General features: G+C 60.6%; 1 protein-coding gene across 3 annotated transcripts; it reads right to left on the reverse strand.

The window, feature by feature from the left end:
* Positions 1 to 572: 572 nt before the first annotated feature.
* On the reverse strand, positions 573 to 14,998 carry LOC135284874 (transducin-like enhancer protein 2). Of its 3 annotated transcripts, none has more exons than XR_010349988.1 (20): positions 14,329 to 14,998; positions 14,151 to 14,248; positions 13,693 to 13,756; positions 12,567 to 12,611; positions 10,830 to 10,892; positions 10,533 to 10,607; positions 9,789 to 9,972; positions 7,726 to 7,742; positions 6,672 to 6,764; positions 6,319 to 6,363; positions 5,102 to 5,239; positions 3,988 to 4,129; positions 3,452 to 3,615; positions 3,047 to 3,123; positions 2,321 to 2,570; positions 1,877 to 2,124; positions 1,632 to 1,775; positions 1,401 to 1,551; positions 1,192 to 1,268; positions 573 to 1,107 (listed from the first exon to the last, which is right to left on the reverse strand). XR_010349988.1 is itself a non-coding variant. In XM_064396646.1 (20 exons), the coding sequence occupies exons 1-20, from the start codon at positions 14,350 to 14,352 to the stop codon at positions 1,000 to 1,002; spliced, it is 2,208 nt and encodes a 735-aa protein (XP_064252716.1). In that variant the 5' UTR covers positions 14,353 to 14,997; the 3' UTR covers positions 573 to 999. The 3 variants fall into 3 exon arrangements, 2 of the variants coding, with proteins under 2 accessions (XP_064252716.1, XP_064252715.1); XM_064396646.1 differs by having other exon boundaries at positions 1,632 to 1,779; positions 9,789 to 9,969; positions 14,329 to 14,997; XM_064396645.1 differs by having other exon boundaries at positions 1,632 to 1,779; positions 14,329 to 14,997.
* Between the last annotated feature and the right edge of the window lie 5,157 nt (positions 14,999 to 20,155).

The following is a 20,155-nucleotide window of genomic DNA, read 5'->3' on the forward strand; positions in this document are numbered from 1 at the left end:
GAGCCTTGTCCCTGTTGGTCACAACTTGCTGCTCCTTTCCTGTGCTGAGGAGGGTCTGAGGGGGCTCCTCGGTGGGCAGAGCCCATCCCTGGCCCTGGCGGGCAGCAGGAACCAGGAGCAGCAGTGTGGGCACAGAGTGGTGCTGGCTGTGCCATGCCCCAGTGGAGCAGCCTCGGGCTCCGGGGTGTGGGGGAGAGGAGAGCCCTGGAGGAAGTGGTTTGTGAAGGAAATGAGCTGTGAGCACTCAGCGCCTCCCTTATCGCTCTGGCTGTCTGCCAGCGCTGCCGTGGGCAGGCAGGGCTGCTCCCAGGAGCCCGGGGCTGGCAAGGGCTGCGCTGTGGCAGCTGCTCCGGGCTCCTGCCCCCAGCCACAGCTCACCACAGGCACCACAGAGCGGTGCTGGAGCTGGGGCTGCCCTGGCAGGCCAGCAGCCACACCTCTGCCATGCTGGGAGCGTCCTCCCCTGTGCTGCTGGCCAAGAGCAGCCCCCCAGGAGCCCCTCCAGAGCCCAGCCCTTGGCACAGCTGGCAGCACTGGCTGGCAAAGGCCCCGGCTCAGAACCAGCCCAGCCCTTCTTTTGTTCCTTTTTATTAGTAAGGGATTGAAAACATACTTAAATACATTTCTTTAGTGATAATTTACAGCTGTTTCTGCAGCAGAAAATGGGTGCTGTTAAGTCAGTAGCAGTAATTCAGGAGACACACGCTCTCGGGCTTTGTCCAGCTCCCTGTGCAGCTGGCCTGAAGGACAGACAGGGCCCAGGATGTCCAGCCCAGCCCTTGCCCAGCTCAGGGGATGCCAGGCTACACCCAGCCCTCACCTCCAGCCTCCTGCAGGAACCCGGGCAGGAGAATGGGGCCAAGGCCTTGGTTTGGTGTCTGAAAGCAGTGGAGGAGGAGGAAGAGTAGAGCTGCAGGAGGGCAGGTCCAGCACTGGAGGCTTCTGTGAGCCATGGTGGCACTGGGCAAGGTGTGTCCCCATTCCTGATGGCGACAGGAGTCAGTAAACCACCTCATACACTGTGGCCTTCTTGTCACCAGAGCCCGTAACGATGAATTTGTCATTGAGAGAGATGTCACAGCTCAGGACTGACGAGGACTCCTTAGACTGTGAGTGAGAGGGCAGGAGGTGAGAGCAGGGCAGGTGCCTGGAGCCACCACAGTCCCCCTCTGCACAGACACCTCAGCCCACCTGGAAGATGCTGGCTCCGTAGGGCGCCCGCCAGGCGTTGAGCAGGTTGTCCTTCCCCGTGCTCACAAACCACTTCCCTGGGCCAGGAGACAAAGTGGGTGTCAACAGCTGGGACACCATTCAGGGCAGCTGAGCATGGGGGAGCAAACACCAAAGGGATAAATCTGAGGCTATCCACAGCCCAGGCAGAAAAAAGGGCCCTTGCCTACCGCAGGAGGCGAATTTGAGAGAGAGGACACAGCTCTCGTGGAGGTGCAGCTGGTACTTGTCGGGTTTGGTGACGTGCAGGATCTCCACGTTGCTGCTCTCCATGCCCACGGCCAGCCACTCTCCCATGGGGCAGTAGCCCAGGGAGAAGATCTGAGGGGACACACAGGCTCACACAGTGGCCCAGCAGGTGCCACTGGCCCCAGGCTGCTGCCAGGGAGCTCCAGCCCTACCTGGGAGCTGAAGTCGTGCTGCTGCAGCTGCCGGCCCTCCCGCAGGTCCCAGCAGCGCACGGTGTTGTCCAGCCCCCCTGTCCACAGCTTGGTGCCATAGTTAGAGATGTCAATGCAGCTGGCACCATCCGTGTGGCCTTGAAACTGCCTGGGAAAGAGGGGGATGGAGAGGAAGAGGGCACAGCTGTCAGGGTAGCCAGCTCCCTGTGAGCCAACATCTCCCCCTGTGCCTGCCCCACGCTCACCTCACCATCGTCTGGTTCTGCAGGTCCCACACCACGATGTTGCCGTCGCTGCAGCAGGAGAAGCAGACTTTGGCGTCAGGGCTGATGGCCAGGGCGTAGCAGGCGGGGGCAGAGGAGGTGAGCTCAGCCTTGATGCGGGGCGTGGGGGCTGCCAGGTCCCAGATGGACAGGGTGCTGGCCTCCCCGCCCACGATCAGGCTGCGGCCGTCGGGGAGCAGCTTGCAGGAGCGGATGTAGTTGTCACGGTTCTGAACGGGGTGACAGGCAACAGGGCAAGGCAAGGAGGACATGATGAGCACACAGGGCCTTGCAGGAGACACTTCTCCTTCTCCCACTGCAGATGGGAAAGGCCCCTCTGTCCCCTCCGCTGGAGCAGGGGCACATTCCCCTTCCCAGCCCCAGCCCAAAGGCATTTCTGCTCCTCCTTCTCATCCTCCTCCTCACCAGGCAGTCCAGCTGAGCCACGGCCGTCTTGGTGCCCGGCTGCCCCACGTCCCAGACCTTGACACAGCCCTTGCCCCCGGTGTAGACGTGTCTGGTGGAGTTGCTGATGGTGACAGCACAGACCACCTCGCCGTGGCTCAGGGTGTGCAGCTGCCGCGCGTGCCGGGGGATGCCGGAGCCCACGAGGGCGTCGGGGGGGAACGGCACCGGCTGCATCTGCCCGTCGGCGCTGACGTGGAAGGAGTAGGCACTGCAAGGGAGCAGAGCAGTGAGAGGCAGAGCAGAACCCTGCGTGGACAGGGGCTGGTGCCACGCAGGTCCAACACAGACCTCTGGAGTCAGAGGATGTGGAAGGAGAAAGCACTACAAGGGAGCAGAAGAGAGACCTGAACAAGCCCTGTGTGATGCCCAAGGGCAGGAGGTGATCTCTGTTTGCCACACTCAAGCCGAGGTGGAAGGTACCCAAGCCAAGGTGGAAAGTACCCAAGCCAAGGTGGAAGGTGCCCAAGCTAAGGTGGAAGGTGTCCATTATGCCCTGGCTAATGAGGGGTTTAATTACCCAGCCCCAGCTGTCAGGAATGAAATGGCAGTGCTGGATTCAGGATTGGAGAGCAGCTCCCCCTCAGCCCTGCCCTGGGTGAGCCCTTGGGAGGGAGATGCCCCCAACACCCACCTCAGCCTCTTGCTCCCACCCTCCCTGCAGCCCCAGCCTGTGCAGCCACTTACGGCTTCCCTCCAGGGATGGTGGGGAGCGAAGAGGAGAGGCTGGAAGCCCTCAGGTGAGGGTGAGACTCAAACGCCACCTGCACAAAGCAAAGGGCACATGAGGAGCAGAGCAGAGGACACCAAAGCAGGCCTCAGGCTTGTCCCTGCACACCTTGGGACCAGCTCAGCCAAGCTCCCTGCTTGCTGTGTCCTCCCATGCAGTTACAAAGACCAAAATGGGTTCCCACAGACACCAGTAAAGCCAGCAGAGGCTTCTTTGAGCACGCTGAAACCACCAGCCCCACATCCCAGCCACCTCTGCAAGGGAGCCCTTCCTATGGCTGCAAGCCCAGCTGAAGCCCCAGATGCTGCCCAGGCAGCAGAGCCAGCACACCCAGCCTCCCCGTGCCTCCCTCGGTGACTTACCCCGGGGGAGCGGCCGTAGAGCAGCGTGCTGCTGGCCTGGGGCACTGACAGGTGGATGCCCATGTAGAGGCCAGGGGCTGGGAGCTCCCCGCTGAGGGCGGCGTGGGGCACCACGGCCAGGGAGGATGTGTAGGGGCTGCAGGAGCTCAGGGGGCTGCGGAGAGCTGCACGGGGAGAGAGCCGCGGCTTGGCCCTGGCGGCACCCGGGGTAGAGGGGCACCTGGTGACTGCACAGCCACCCCCTCCGGCCCCCACAGCCAAGCCATGAAGCACCCAGCTTCGTGCAGCCCCACCAAAGAGACAATTCAGCAGAGAAAAACAGGTAAAAGCCCTGCTCTACCCCAACCACCACCCTCAGCAGTGGTGGTGGGTCCAAGCCCACCAGGCAGTCAGGTGTGTGGCAATGGCAGAGGGGCTCCTGTTGGCCGTGGTTCATAGCTCTGATCCTGTGGAGCAAAACAGCCCTGCCAGCTCTGCTGGTGGCAGACAGGGTCCCATCAGGGCAGAGCAGCCCCCGTGCTGTCCCCAACACTCACTGATGCTGTCGGTGCTGGGGGCCTTGGCCGGGGGTGGCCGGAGAGCGATGGCCGAGCTGGGCCCGGGGCCTGGCGTGAGGGAGTCATGGGGTGGTGAGGAAGAGGAGGGCTTGGAGCTGGGAGCGCTGGCCACTGAGTCGGGCTGTGCAGCAGAGGAAAGAAGAGCAGCTTCAGCTGTGGGACCAGAGCCTGGGCCAGCAGCCTCCACACCTCGCAGGGCCATCCAGGGCCTGATCCCCTCTCCTCTCCTTTGCCTCTCACAGTCTCCACGCTCCCCACAGCTGCAAATGCCCCATGCAAGCTTTGGGTCACCCCAAACTGTCCCAACCCTGCAGTGCCCACCAACATGAGACCCCACAGACACATCTGCTGCTCCCTCAAGCAAAACTCCTCCTGCATGGGGGGTCACCCCCCTGCCCAGCCTGGGACCAAGACGATGCCTGGCATGAACTGGCCTCTCCAATCCCCACAGCTATTTCATGCCTTGCTTTTTTTCCCTGCCTCTCCTATTTCTTCTGCTTTTTTTTCTGTCTGGGGATTTTGTCGACACCAGCAAAGGCAAAAAAAAAAAATTAATAACAGAGAAAAGCTACGTGCTGTGCTGGCAGATTGCTCAGGGCGCTTTGTCTGCTCTAATCCGATTGTGCTGGGGAGCTGCTGCTTGCTGCTGCCCACAGCCCCCAGCTGGCTCCTGACCCCAGATGGGGGGACCTATCACTTGGTCCCTGCGGTGGCTGGGAGGCCAAGGAGTGGCACAAACATCCCTCCCCCTTCCCACATGCTGATGTTTCAATCTGAGCGCTGGACTGGTGCTTGGCAAGGAAGAGGGGGAAAAAAACCCACACTGAAGCAAGAAGAAAAAAAAAAAAAAAAAGAAGAAGGAAAAATCAATTGCTATGAGCAGCTCTGGGGAATCCTGCAGGCAGGGTGGAGAACACTGCAGAGCCTGTGCTCTGCCCAGCAGCACCCACCCTACCCCGAGGGCACGGAGCTCTGTCCCGGGGTGGGGGTGCCAGCGGGCACAAACCCTGCCATTCCCGTCCCATTTCAGACTGGCCATACAGAGAAATTCCCGGCCATGCTGCTAGCCCCACCAGCCCCAGGGAATGCTCACCGGGCTCTGCTCCTTGGCCCGGCCGGGCGCGGTGCTGCCGGAGCCGGTGGACGCGGGGCTCCCGGGCAGCTCCCGGCGGGACGGAGCCCGGCGATGGCTGGGCGAGCGGCCGGGGCTGCCGGGCTCCGAGGGCGGGTCCTGCGGGGAGAACAGCGCTGTGGGAAGCAGGAACCCCTCTGTGGAGGAGGGCAGGGTGCCTGGGGAGCCACCACCACCACCAGTGCCCCCGGCCTGAATGAGGAGCATCCGCTCTGTGCTCTGCTCCCCCGGATGAGAAACGGCCCTGGTTTTGCTCTTTGAACAAAATGAGAGGTGACAGCAGGTTCAGAGGACACTGGTGGCCACGGATGCCTTCACGAGGAGGGATGGGGATCAGCACACATGAGGAGCTGAGGCAGGGCTGCCATTTCAGAGGCAAGGCCACCCCTCAGCTCTTGCATTCCCATTCAACCAGGTCTGTGACTTTTTATCAGCACAATGAGTGGCTTTCATAAGCATCATTTTCTGCAGAAATTCCTCCTGATCTTCCTTTCAGGGCTTGTATTTTCTTAGGAAGTGGCATGAAAAGACTTCATATCTTCCTCTCCCCTCTGTCTTCTGAGAAAGGAATAAGCATGTTCCCAAAAACATCTTCTCTACCAAGAACAGTGGTGGCTGGGATCAAGTTCTGTCAGGTGTGCCTCAGTCAGGAAAGGCTGTACCAGAAGCATGTGGCAGCTTCATTGCAAAGACTGGAATTCAGTGAATGCCCTGCACTGAGGTGAGTTAAAACTGAGGCTGCTTGAGGGCCAGGCAGGGCAGGAAGGGGCTCCAGGCCTGGGGATGGCAGGGCCAGGGTGTGCCGTGAGGCTCCTGCCACCTCCACCCACAGGAGCTGCCAGCAGCAAGCCCAGCTCCATGGAGCTCTCATCCCAGCTTATCAGCCTCCCCAGATGGGATGCTGCAGCAGAGGGGCTGAAAGGGGATTGTGAAGCAGAGCCAAGCCTGTGGCTGGCAAAGCTGAGCCTGGCTGGCACAGCCTCCCCAGAGCAGTGGGAGTGGAATCAGTCTTGGCTGGTACAACACACTGGAGCAGCGCTGGCACGTGTCCTGGCTGGCCACTGCTGCCCAGCAGCAACGAGCTGGAGCCTAAAGAACCCCAAAACTGGGGGAACCAGAGTCCCAAACCCAACCACTGCAGCTGGAGCGGGATGCCTTGCCAGATTCCAGGGGCTTACCTCATCCACCACCAGGTTGTAGTCACTCTTGTCCCCATCACTGTCCTGTGAGGAGGGAGGAATGCAGAAGGGCTCAGTCAGGACAGGGAGATGCTGGACCAGGCTCTATGTTCTGTCCCAGGACCCCAGAGGCACCCCTTTTCTCCTGTACATCACTCCCTGGACCTATTTTCTCCTGTACATCACTCCCTGGGCCAACACCAGCCATGTCCTGCTGGCAGTGACCCAGCCTCAGGCTGAGGGGCCTCCCTGGGGCTCCTCATTTGCTTTGTTCTTGCTCCCAGGGTGGGCACAGGGCTGCCCAGCCACCTCCCCTGCCCAGCCCTGCCAGCCCCAGCCCTTGGGGCACTCACAGAATGCCCAGGCAGCTCCTTCTCCTCCCGTTTCCTCTTCAGCCCCGTGCGCTCCTCGTCCTGCAGGCTCTCGGCAGGGGAAGAAGAAACGCTCTGAGGCAGAGGGAGAGGAAGGTGTGAGAGCCACTGTGAGGGCAGGCAGCCACTCCTCAGCTCTCAGTGGGGCCAGGCCCTGCTCCATGACCACTCCATCCTGGCAAAGCATCCCCCTGGCTGCTGGGAAGGACCCCAGAACCCCAAAACCCAGAGCCAGGGAGATCCACCCCTGCAGAGACAACGAGCCAGGGTGGAGCAGAAAATCCCCACTGGAGCTGTGTTTACTTCACCTCAACCCTGCCACGAGGCTTGGGAAGCAGAATGGGGCTGAGCAGGAAGAACAGCCCTCCCCCAGGTGCTGCTGGGGTGTCACACATGCCCTGGCATCCCCACACTGGTGACAATCAGCCAGAAGGTGACAGAGATGCCCCATGCCAGGGCTCCCTGCAGCTCACTGCTCCCAGCACGGGCAGATCAGCAGCTCTGACACTGAGCCAGGGGGCAGAAAGGGCCATCCCTGACCCCCAGGCCATCTCTGGAGGAGGTGCCTGGGCAGTGATGGCATCACAGAACCTCCCCTCCTTCAGATCAATGCCTCAAATTCCCCAAAGAGATCATTAACCCTTCCTTTACCCTGCATTCTGCAGAGCTACTGTGGAGCCTGGGAAGGGAGTCACAGCTCTGGGACTGGGGGGGGGGGATCCTAAAAGGGAGGGGGCAGCCAAGGACTGCAGAGGGGCTGAGAGCTCCGAGACCTGTTCAGCATGATTCCTAAACTGGAAACTCCTTGAAAAGGACAGAGCTGGTTATTTTGGGAGCAGCCCTTGATCTTTAGCTCCTTGCATCAGCAAAGACTGAATTGAGGTGGCCCAGAACCTTCAGTTACAAAACCCTGATGCAAACACAGCCCACCCCAGCAAAGCTCACCCAGCAGCCCCATCCCCTCCCAGGAGCCAGCTTGGAGCACACTGGAGATGACACCAGGGCCAGCTGAGGCCACTGGCCTGTCACCACTTACCCTGCTTGGGGTGTGCTCTGGGTCCAGGCAGCAGCAGGGAGAGCAGCCCAGGTCCATGTCAGAGCAGAGGGGAGGACAGGGAGAGGTTGTTAATGCCAAGCCTGTGCCCCACACACCCAGGCAGGAAGGAGAGAGGGGCACAGCAGGGCAAACCAGGAAACAGCAGGACACAGGCTTAAAAAACAAACAAACAAAAAAATCACTCCTGATTTCCCACTTTGCCCACCTGAAGCGTGGATTCTCTGTTCTCTAATGGGAGGTCAGCACTTTGGTGTTCCTCAGGGAAGCAGGGGAGTATCTACCCACCCACCTCCTTCCAGGAGCTAATCCCAGCTCTGCAATCCCTTCCCTAGACATGAAAACAGATCCAAAGGCCCCAGGAGGGGAGAGCTGGCCAGCTGAGATCCCCTGGAGCACACCCATCCCATTTCCTTAGGAAGCCATGCCTAAAAGCCCTGCTTGGAAACTCTCTGAGGCTTCTGTGCATGCACAGCAAAGCAGGTCCACTTCCCTGAGCCCAGGGAGGGAGTGCCAGGCATTTACTGCAAATCCAAGCACAGGGAACACATTTACTGCAAATCCAAGCACAGGGTTGTGGGCTGGGCTTCAGCAACCTTCCCTGGCTGATTTCTGCTCCTAAAGATCCACCAACATTTAGAGAGAACAAGTCCAGGTCCCTGCTGGCAAAAAGAGGCAGGCAGGGATGGGAAGCTGAGGGATTCTTGCAGGCACTGCTCCAAGGCTGTGGTCTGGAGTGGGACCAGATGCCAGCCCTGTGCACCCCTGGCTCAGCTTGACTCACACCAGCTCTGGCTAACTATGGCAGGGCACTGAGGATTAACCCCAGACAGATGGAGCATTTCAACCTTTTTTTTTTTCTTTTTTAATAAGGAATGGCCCTCACCATGGCCAGACACCCAGGCTGAGAGAAGTTCTGGCTGGAGACAGGCTGCCTGGGCTCTGAGGGTTAAGCAGGCTCAGCACAGCACAGCCTGCTTTTATTCTCTCTCTCTCTGGACTTTGTTTTCCTCCTTTGTGGAAGCCATCCTTAAAGAAACACGGGCAGGATTTGAGCTGCAGACAGCTGTGTGCAGGGGGGCAGAGCTGCCACCGACAGCTTCCTGCTGCTCTTTTCACCACCTTGAAATCCTACAGGCCAGGCCAGACCATGAGAACCTGCAGCAAACCCCACCCAGTGCCTGGCTTTGCTGCTGCTCTTGGGTCCTGACCCAAGTGCATTTCAGTCAGCACCTTCCCCAGGGGAGTCTGCAGGGAAACAGCACTCCTGCTAAATCTGGCTGCCTCTTTGTAGCCCACAGAGCTGCCCAGAGCCTCTCTCCTTGTCCCAGCCTCCTCTCAGCACCACCACTCCATGCCTGTGCTCTGAAAAGGTGACTTGAGCCCAGAGCAGCTCCTCCTTTGTGCAGCCCTTGAGCAGCAACAGGCCATGAGCAGAGCTGGGCAGAGTCACTAATTTGGCCCAGGCCTGCCAGTAGCATTCAGAGCACTGATTTAACGATGATTAAATATTGATGATGTTTGGAAGGCACTCGCTGATCCTGACAGGAGGAGGCACCCATCTGGACTAGGAATTAGTGTAATTTACACTGCACAACACACGCAATGAGGCTCTGCTTTCTAAATTCCTTGCCCCAGGCTTGTGGCTGTCACAGTTTCTACCAGGGGCTGACAACAGCCTTTTCCTTAAAAGTCTCATCTTTAAGTATCAGATCTTGGTGTAAAAAAAGAGGATTTCTCTGTGGTGGGGATCTCCCAGCTGCATCATGGAGGGGGGGACCCTCATGCACTGGAAACACCCAGGGGAGCAGGGAGAGCTGTGTGTGTGCACAAACACTTGCCCAGGGCCAGGGCTGCACACACAGCATCACTGCAGAGCAGTCACAAACAGAGCCAGCCTGCTGGGGCTGCAGGCATTCCATGAGCTGGATTTGCCATCCCCGGGGATGCAGCAGCCAGGAGCCTCAGCAAAGAGGCACAGCAGCATCCCTGCACACGCTGCCCAGCCTTTAAAGGGTTAACCCAGCTGCGCTTCTTCCCCTTACCTCTGTTCTCCCCATCCTGGGCCACTCTGTCCTCCTTGGTGGCCAGCTGAACCTGTGCCATCAGTGCCCCCGAGAGGGCCAGGAGCCCCGCGGCCCCGCTCAGGCTGGGGGGCTGCATGCTCGAGGGGTGGGGTGTCAGCGGGAGGGGGGATGCGTGCTGCGAGAGGTGCTGAAGCTGCTGCTGCTGAAAGAGAAAGAGCAAATGGTCCTGGATGTGGAGGAGGCAGCCGCAGCCATGGCCGGGTCCTCCCTCCCCTCCCTTCCCTTCCCCTCCCCTCCCCGCGGGCTGCGATGCGAAGCGCGATGGGATGAGACAGGGATGGGGATGGGGAGGGGGCAGCGGAGCTCTGGGGGCTGCACAGGCTGGCTCACACCCCTGCCCCCTCCCCCGGGGCTGTCTGGGCTCTGAGGGTTCAGCAGGCTCAGCACAACCTCTTTTATTCTCTCTCTAGATGTTGTTTTCCTCCTGTGCCCCATCCACCCTGTGAGTCCCCCACTGCTGCAGACACGACCCCAGGCCATGGCTGTGCCCTGCTCTGCTCAGGGGGTGTCCCACAGGGCACCCAACACCTTCAGGACACCGTGGAAAATTCCTCCACCACAATGGATGTATCAAAATAGTAACAACCCTTAAATAGTAAAAAATTGGTGTATCAAAAGAGAAAAAAACCTGACCTCCCCCATCACTGCCTGAACCCCCAGGCAGGGAAGAGCCTTTGCCCACAGCCAGGCAGTGCAACTCACCCCGACGATGCTGTTGAGCTCGCCCATGGTCACCTGCTTGGCCCGTTCCACTGCCTGCAGGACCTGCTGCTGGTGCTGGGGAGGAAGAGCACGGGGGTGGTCACACCCTGCTCCTGCCTGGAGGGAGCTCTCGGCTCCACATTGCCCCACCCGTCCCTGCACAGCCCCTTCTCCCACCCCTCCAGCCAGGCATGCAGGATTTTCCCCCAAAACCTCCTGTTGTTCAGGCTGGACTTTGATTTGCCCCTTCCCAAGAAGTCAGAGCAATCTGCTGCACACCCCCTGCCTCCTCCTTACCTCCTGCGTCAGGAAGGGAATAATCTGGGCACAAATGGCACTCAGCCTCTTGACAATCTCTGCCTGAAGGAGGAATCACGTATCAGCAGGTATCACCATGGATGGAGGGCCCTGAGCCCCATCCTGTCCCCCTCCTGCACACACTCAGCCTCTGCAGAGGAGTCAAACTCTCCCCACCCACGGAAATTCTCCTGCTGCCTCTGCATCCCTGCTGGGATTTCCCGAGCTGCTGCCAAGGGAGGGCTCTGCCAGGCACATGGGAGGGACCCCAGGCCTGAATCCCTGTGTGGCCCCAGGCCAAGGCAAGCTCCAAGCTGTGAGTCCTTCCGCAGCCCAGCTGGCTTTGCTCAGCCCGAACCCATCCCGGCTTTGCGGGCAGGGACGGAGGGGAGCCGAGCCACAGGCGCTGGCAGAGGGCCCTCCCTGAGCCTTCCCTTCCCAAACATCCAGCTCAAAGCCAGGCAGAGCAAGCAGGATGCAGAACTGCACAGATTCAGCACTCTTGGCGTGGCACCAACAAATCCCTCAAGGCTCTGTTGGTTGTACCTGCCCTGACCCGGAGCAGGACTCCACTCCCAGCCCCATCAAGGCCTGGGACAGCTCCCCGTGCCCCTTCAGGGACACAAAGCACCCCCAGAGCTGCCCGTGGCCACGGGGGAATGCAGAAAACCCGGTGCATCCTCGGAGGAGAGGCTCTGTGGTTGCAGACAAACCCACAGCGTTCCCACCAGGGCAAGCGGCACCTCCGAGGAAAGGGGCTGTGACTTCCAGCCCAGCCTCTCCAAGAGAAAACCCACATCTCCTGGGGAAAACTGGATCCCCCCCTGCTGTAAATCCAGCCCGGCACTGGCTGCTCTGAAGGGTTTTATCAGCTCAGGTTTCTGACAATCCCCGCCGGTGCTGCAGAGGTCAAAGCAGGCTGGGAGCCAAGGGAGAACAAAGGGAACATTTACCTGCCTGCCCCACTCCCAGCAGGTCCCAGCTGCTCTCCCAGCCACTGCCACCGTGCCCACAGAGCCAGGGACCCCCTCCTGCCCCGGCTCCCACTCCTCAACCACTTGGCCACCACTCCCTGAGCAGAGTCCCCGGTTCCACCTGGCTTGGGCCACCCCTGGCTCCCAGCCCCACGGGATTTTGGGGCATGGAAGGGGGGCAGGAATGTGCTCGTGGTCCCCACCACGCTCCCTGCTAACAAAAGGAGCAAACTCGGAGGGGCTGAGCCAGCTGGAGGGATATGGCAGTTGACTTGCCACTTTGTCAGGCATTGGTCCAAACTAATTTCCCTGGCAGAGAGCCCATGATGACTAGATTGATAAATCTGAAGAGGGAAAGCAAATTAAGGCTGGAACAAAAGGGGAACCAGGGAAGGGTGAAAACACTCCTCTGGCTTTGGGAAAGGAAAAGGGGATTAAGGAAAAAAGAAAAGAAAGACAATCCATTTGCCTCTGGGCTCTAGCTCCTGCTGTTTCCTCCACATCCCTCCTTCAAGTGGGGCCCCAGGGAAGCACTGCAGGGAGGCACCAGGGCTCACAGCAGGGCTCTGAGTGGTTCTCTTTGGGATGGGGAACTCAATAACACATCCTGACAACTGCTGCATCCCTCTGCAAGCCAGCCCCTCGCACAGAGCTGTGGCACTTAGAGCCATTAGAGCTCCACAGGCTCAAGGAAGATAATTTTCCAACAAAATCTCCAACCTCAGCCTCTCCCCTGCTGCTGTCCCAGCCCCCCTGCACTTACCTGCTTGTGCATTTCAATGTTCAGGCCGTAGGACATCTCGTAGTACTGGGAGGAAAACCACAGCACAGCCTGGTTAGGAGCTGTCCAGAACAACTGGCCCAGGACCAGCCTGGGGTTTGGCTGGCTCCAGCCCACGAGGAAAGGCTGGGACACTGTGCCAGGAGCCTGGGACAAGGCAGGCAGCAGGCACAGCCTGTTTACACCTGCGATTTGTTTAAGCTAGGGGAAGCCAGTCCTGCTGCCCCCAGATCCTGTCCTGGCTCTCAGAACCCATTACAGTTTCACCCTTCAGCAGCCACCAGTGACCCTGCCAGGGGTGCTGATCCCAATCCCCCCAACCTGGGCAGAAAAGGGCACCAGAGGACCTGCTGGCCTCCAGCAAAGCCTGTTCCAAAGGCAGCAATGCACTTCTGGAAATCCCTTTGAGCCCCCGGGATGTGGGATGGATCCCAGCTGATGGGTGAGAGGAATCTGCCCTGCAGTAACACCCAGCCCCACAGGCAGGGCTGTATTCACCCCCGGGATGGGCTTTGCCCAAATTCACATCTTTTTGCCTCTTGGATAGTGTCACTTGGGTTCCCCCTTTCCCCAGAGGAGCCAGTAAGGTTAGATGCTGAAGGAGAGGGCACTGCTCTGCTGTCCCCATCCTCTTGCTCCCAGCAGCTCCCCTGCTCCTGGCTGGTGCCCAGGTCAGTCTGTCTGGGGCCTGTTAACCCCTCACTGGCAGCTGTGGAGGGCTCCTGCCCTGCTCCTTCCCCTTCCACCCAAACCACGAGCCTTGGAGCATCAGTTCTTAAATATCCACCCCTTGGGAGAGAGAGAGAGGGAGGAGCCGGGAGCACTCTTACAAGACCAGATAGAAAAAGGTTAAAAAAAAAAAAAAAGCCCACAACAACAAAAAAGAGACAAAACCTATGGCAGGATTCCCGGGCTCAAGCAGCACTGAGCAGCAAGAGCCAGCGTTGCTAGAAATGGTGATTAACCCCTTCCTCCCTCACATCTCCCCAGCCCCAAGGTCAGCAGTGGGCAGGGCAGAGAGGAGCCCCAGCAGCCAGATCCGTGTGAGGGCAGCAGCCCAGGGGGACAGCCCCTCGGGGGGCAGGGGGACACGGCAGGGCCAGCTCACCATGACATAATGCCTCTGCATCTCTGTCTTCTCGCTCACCAGCTTCTCGCATTCCAGCTTCAGGCTGCAAAGGGGAACCAAGCCTTCCATTCACGGACCCGCAGCTCCGGGGCAAGCCCAGCACCTCTCCTGCCTGTCCCTGCGGGCTCCCGGCGTGTCACACACCCTCCCCGGGGCACCGCACCCCGCGGCCGTGCTGTGCACACACCCAGGGCTCCGTGCCCTCGCTGCCCCCACACCCGGCTGAGGCAAACAGCTCATCCTCCCCTGGGACCCGCTCAACACCTGGCACCCCCGCTGTGGGCTTCCCGCCGCCCCTCAGCCCAAACCCCTCTCCCCTCCCTCCCTCAGCCCAAACCCCTCTCCCCTCCCTCCCTCCCTCCCTCTCTCCTTCCCCCGTTCCCCCCTGCTCGAACGCCGCAGCCCCGCTCACCCCACCGCCCTCAGCCCGTCCCCACCTGTGGTACTGCGCCTGCAGGAACTGAAACTCCTCCTTGATGCGGTCGCAGATTTCCAGCACCGAGAACTTGAAGGGCTGCCCGGGCTGCACCGGGGGCTGCGGAGAGACAGCCCGGCTGGAGGCGGCGGCTCGGCCCCCCCGGCCCGGCCCGGCCCCGCCGCCCCCGCGGCACTTACCGGGAGCCGTCCCTGTGGGAACATCCTGAGCGCCCGTCCCCCGGGGCTCGCTGGGGAGCCGGGCTGTGGCCGAGCGGCGGCCCCGGGGTCTGAGGCGGTCCCTGAGGCGGCCCCGGTTGGGGGGGGGGGGGGAGCGGCCGCCCGGCCCCGCGCGCCCCGGCCGCCCGCGCCCGCTTAAGGAGGCGCGCTCCCGCGGGGCTCGGGACGGCGCGAGCGCGGCACCGGAGCGCCCGCAGCGGCGATGCCGGAGAGCGAGGGGAGCCCGGGCAAGGCGCCGGCTCTGGAGCCGCCGCTGCTGTCCCGAACGGAGCCGCTCGGGAGGCGGCCGCCCGCACCAGCCCGGGGCTCACCGGGCGCTTCTCCCGGCCCCGCCACGCGCGCGGCCCCCAGCGCGGTCCGGAGCTTCCCCCATCCCCGGGGCAGCCCGGTCCCCGCGGAGCGACGCCGGACACTGCGGGCGAACGCGGCACCGGCCGCCGGCGGGGCAGCGCCCGGGAACGGACATCACAAACGAGTGCAGCCGCACAGTGCCCACCTGGGGCCGGGGACCCCAGGGGCAGCGGGCCCCGGTGCACAGTCGGGCCGGGGTCCCTGGGGACCAGCCCCCGGTGTGCCCGGGGCAGCCCCACCGGGAGGGGCGGGCACGGCGAGGATTCCCCATCCCGTCCCCTCCGCCCGCTCCACCTTAACCGGCCCCGCAGCCCGCAGCGGCGGCGCTCGCACCGGCCATTGGCTGCCGCTGCGGGAGCGCCAGCCAATCGCCCCGCGCGGTTCCCACATGGGCTCGTGACGCCAGAGAGCTGAACGACCAATAAGAAGTGAGCAGGCGGCCGGATCCCCCAGGGAGGCGCCGCGGGGCACGCTGGGAGTTGTAGTCAGCCCTCGGCTGCGCCCTCACGGCGGCGGCGCCCCGGGCCGGTCCGTGCGGTTCTTGCCGCCGCCGCGGGCCCGGGCAGCGCCCGGCGCGGCTCTGCCGCGGGGCCCGGCCCGGCGCCGCCAACAGGCGGGGCTCCCGCCGCGGGCAGCACGGGCAGGCAGACTGCGCGGCCCACGAGGCCTTGCGGCTGCCGCCAGCTGCCACTCAAAGTAACGTGGGGCGGCTGAGGCGGCCGGGCGGGCCCGGGGCCACCGGGCTCGGGCTCGGCGGGGCTGCCCCGGCCCGGAGCCCACCGAGCGGCCCTTCCCGTGCAGTCCCCGCGCTCGGGGGCGGGAAAAGCGAGTGAGGAGCCACCTTTAAATATTGCAGGACCCAGCTGTACCTGGGCGCTGCGCAGGCAGGCGCGAGGTTAAATATTTAATGCCTCGCATTTCATCCTGATATTTTATTCATTGTGTTATTTACGTGCCGCATGCTGGCAGCAGGGGCAGGGACGAGGTGCTGGGCGCTGGAGGCTCTCCCTCTTCTTTCCTCCCTCCATCCGTCCATCCATCCATCCATCCATCCATCCATCCATCCATCCATCCATCCCTGCCTCTCGTCCCCAGCCAGGCCTGGGGCTCTCCCCCAGACCCTGTCAGTCCTCAGCAAGGAGCCATCCCAGCCCCAGCATTTCCCCTTTACCTTTCCCTGGCCACAGGTGTTCTCTGTGCAGAGCCACTGATGCGGGCAGGGATGGACAGCAGCTTCAAACCCTCCAAAACCCTCCCTCCTGTGCAGGCACAGAGATGGTTTCTGTGTTCGCATCGTGTATCTGCATATTTTAATCCAAATGTAAAGTTTTAAAGGTGGGTTTTTTTTTTCCTCTGTTACCTTACTGGGAGAGTTGAGGGTTTTTTTTTAAAGTGTATTTTCAAAGGCTGGAAACATTTCAGATCGTGTTTCAAGGGAAAGATAGACCGGGGAGATGTTTTGCAGCATTTTTCAAAACTCCTTTCTGAAAATTGCCACTTTTCCTTCGGCAATCCCTGTGCTCCCGTCTCAGGAGAGTGACACAGGTAAACCCGGAGTGACGGGTGTCACACGCGTCTTGATCAGCCTCCAGCAGTGATTGACACGAGCCCTGGAGCAGCACAGCCTGTAACCCAGAGATTAATTTGTGTTTGGACGGGAGGAAGCAGCGGCAGTTAACCCTTGGCACGCCCAGCAGCAAGAGGAGATGGTCCTGCTGCTGTCCCCAGGGCTGTCACCACCGCGGGATGCTCAGCCACCCCTGCAGCAGCCACAGCTCCAGCCTGGTGGTGGCAGGGCCTGGAGGAGCCCCAGGGGATGGGAGCGTTTGAGATCCATGCTGGGATCAAGAGGGAAATGCTCTGAAGGGCAGCGGAGAAATCAAACCGAGCAGGCTTTGGGACACCCAGGAGCTGCAGCTGGAAGCGGATCCCAGCAGGAGAGGCTGCTGCTGGAATTTCCCCAGGGATTTTGCCTTCCAGCTCCTCCCTGGATGCCAGCCTGGCACAGGGGGGCACAGGGCAGCTGTGGGTGCCCAAGGGCAGAGCCCACCTCGCTTTGCAGACACACCAAGGGTGGCTGTGGCTCACCAAACTCATTTTCAGCTTGCCCACTTGAATGGGGAGGCATGAACTCAGCAGAGAGTGGTTCCTGGCACCCTCAGGCAATGTGAATCTCCCAGGGCAGCTGGCACCAACAGGGACCTCATCCTAGCTGGAGTCAGGCCTGGAATGAGCGTGAGATGGGAAGGGGAGCTGAGGAAAGGATCTGGCAGCAAACCAGCGAGATCTCAGCCAAAGCTGCACTGAAACCAAGGCTCCCCAGCTCCCTGGGCTCCACTTCCAGGACCAAACTGCAGCTCCTCTTCCCCAAACCCCAGTGCTGGTGCCCACCCTCCAAAGCCACATGTCCCTGAGCCCTTGGGGACACGTGTCCCCTCCAGGTGTCCCCTCCAGGGGCTGCAGAGAGGAGTGGGAGCCTCAGAGCAGCCCAGCAGCTGACAGACTCTGCTCTCTGCCTTCGATCCCCGGGTTGGCTCCTGTTTGCACTTACCAGCTCTGAGTGGTTTTTAATTATTGATGCCTCCTTTAGCTTTTATCTGGTGCTGGCTGCAGCCAGGAAGAGCTCTGCATTCCTGCATTAGCAGGATTCCTGCTCCTCCACCATTCCCCTGTTATTGTTTCAGGCAGAGCTGGGCTGGAAAATGAGGAGGGTGGGAGCCACAGGGTGACTGTGACTCCTGCTGGGGGTTTTGTCCTGCAGAAAGGACCCAAACAGTGAAAAACCAAGGGAAAACCCAGTGAAAAACTCAGTGAAAAACCCAGTGGAAAACTGCCAGCTGCAGGAGGAAGGAGCTGGGTTGGACCCTGCAGTGCCAGGCAGGTGAAGGGAGGAGATGGGTGACAGCAGAGTTTTGTCAGACCCTGGCAGCTGTGAGCAGGAATCCGTGCCAAGCCCGGGTTAATGCTGAGCTGCTTGGTGGTCAGGACATGGGGCACTGCCAGGGGGGTCCTGCCCCTGCCCTCTGCCCTCTGTGCCCACACAGCCTCTGTTGAGAGGTGTCACTGCATCTTCTCTGCCCACCCTTTACAGCCAGGGCTCTGCCGAGCTTTCCCAAGGCTCCTGGGGCAGCAGAGCTGGTTCTCAGCCCATCAGCCCTGTCCCACTGTGGCACCACGAGCTCTGGAACACCAGGAGAAAGGGCTGCTCTGCAGGAGCCAGCCTCAAATCCCCCCTGGGCAGCTCTGGGGGCCCCTTGTCAGCTGTGTCCTTGCCAGTGCTGAGCTGTTCTGCAGGGCCTGAGAGGGGCTCCTGCCTTCTGAGAGCTTACAAGGCTGTTTGAAGGAGAGAAGCTGTTTCCTCAAGTCTGCAGCTACTGGAGAGTCACAGAGAGGTATTTTTAACCCTTTTCTTTGCTGTTGGTGTGGGTTAGATTTGCAGTTTGTTATGCAGTTAGGATTTGAGCCCAAATCTGGGCAGGTTCCCTGTGAAATGACTCCCTTTGGAGAGTGGCACACAGAGAAAGGCTGGAAGCACAGGGAACAACCCTGCTCCCCATGAGGATGGGAAATCAGGGTGCCCCCCAACTGCAGGGAAATGCTTTGGGAATGGAACACCATGGGAAGCAGGAGTGGAGCACAAGGCTCAGCTGGGATTTGGAGAGCCCAGGAGTTTTCTGTTTGTGCTTTAACAGAGGGCTGGTCCCCCAGAGGGAGCAGGGAGCTCCCCACAGCCCAGGGCAGAGCAGCCCCAGTGCCCCGTGGTTTGTGCAACCCCCTTGCCCAGTGAACCAAAGCTGCTGATCAGCTCCAACAAGAGCCACCTCTGATCCTGAAAGCAGCCCTGAGAAACTTCTCCTAAATCCTCCTCCCTTGCATATCCACCAGGAGTAACATTCCCAGGCTGAGTCTGAGCTGGTGGCATGGATTGGAAGCCCTGGAGAAGCTCCCTGTGGGTTCTGGGCACTGCCAGGGCAGGGATGGGTTTAGAGCTGCCCTTGCAGCAGCCCAGGCTGGGGCTGTGCTGCCCTTTCACTCCAGGGACCTGCTGTGCTGGGTTGTGTTCTTTTCAGAACAGTGGGGTAACTGAGAGATGCTTTAAAAACTTTTATTTTCAGTCTCATTTGAAGGGTGAGACAATACAGGTGTTACAATTCACACCATCACAACCAGAAGCTATTTCCTCATTACAGTACACTATAAATATTTTTTGGCTTTTTGTATTTTGACTTCTGTCAAGTTTTTTAAATTTTCTATTTCCCACGCTGCTGGGTGTCAGCAGAGACCCCAGAGCAGCTGCAGGACCCCGGGGTGGGATGGGCAGAGTTCCAGCAGCTCTGGAGGGGGATCCCCAGGCAGTGCCAGGGCTTGGATGGGGCTGCCTGGTGCCCCCAGGGCTCAGGGCAGCCACTCAGGATCTGCCCCAGAGAGCAGCAGGTGCTCATTTTGGGAGGGAACAGGGCTGAGACCCCCCTGCAGAGCCTGGGCCACCAGCCAGAGCTCAGTGGCCACCACAGCTGTGCTCCTGCACAGCCCCTGGCTCCTGCCAGCCTGCCCTGGGCACCGTGCCCCAGCTGTGCCCAGCCAGGACGGGGCTGAGCAGGCAGGTACCAGCAGCACTGCCAAGCCCTGGTGCTGCCCACAGCCTCTGAACCCTCCAGCCCCTCCACACCTCGGTGCTGGGTGCTCCAGGACTCCCCCAGCAGGATTCCTCCCCAGAGGAAGGAAATTTTCCCACTCCACCTGGCCTAAGAGATAGCGAGGGGAAGATGTTATCAGGGCGGAGCAGGCTCTGAAGCCAGAGGACAGCTCTAATTATCGACAGCCAATTCCATTACAGCAATCTCAGCCCCAGGGCACGGCAGGCCGGATTTTCCAGAGGGGCCTGAGAGCCACAGAAGAAGCTTATCCTCCGTGCCCAGAGGAAAAATGAATTATGCAGCCCCAGGGACCTCCACATGTGCTACCAAAGCAGCACAGAGCTGATAGACCTCGGGGGCACTTTGCTCCTTGCTTTTCTTCTGGCGAGCCCCCTGCTCCCTTTTCACCGCCCACCACTTTCTCCTTGAGCTCGTCTGTTCTGGCTCTGCTCGGGAATCCTCCTGGCCCTGGCTCCAGCAGATTGCAGCTGTGGCACAGCCCTCACCTCTGCAGGGGTGTCCCAGAGCCACAAAGGCCACAGGGATGGCCCCATCACACAAGAGAAGGCAGAGGCAGAGGTGTGGATGTTAACCCTGCTCCGGGGAGGGAGAGCAGCGCATCCAACAGGAAGGGAATGATCTGGGATATGCTAGCACCTGAAGGGAGGAGGATTGCACCTCCAGACACCTCCCACAGCACAGGTGAGCCAGGAAAACTCAGTTCTCCCCAGCTGAAGGGACAGGAGACACGGGGAAGTGTTTTAAAGTCATCCCAAAGGCAACAAGAAAGCGGCAGCAAG

The sequence above is a fragment of the Passer domesticus genome, chromosome 21 (genome assembly GCF_036417665.1).
Source record: "Passer domesticus isolate bPasDom1 chromosome 21, bPasDom1.hap1, whole genome shotgun sequence".
In the NCBI taxonomy this organism is placed as follows: Eukaryota; Metazoa; Chordata; class Aves; order Passeriformes; family Passeridae; genus Passer; species Passer domesticus.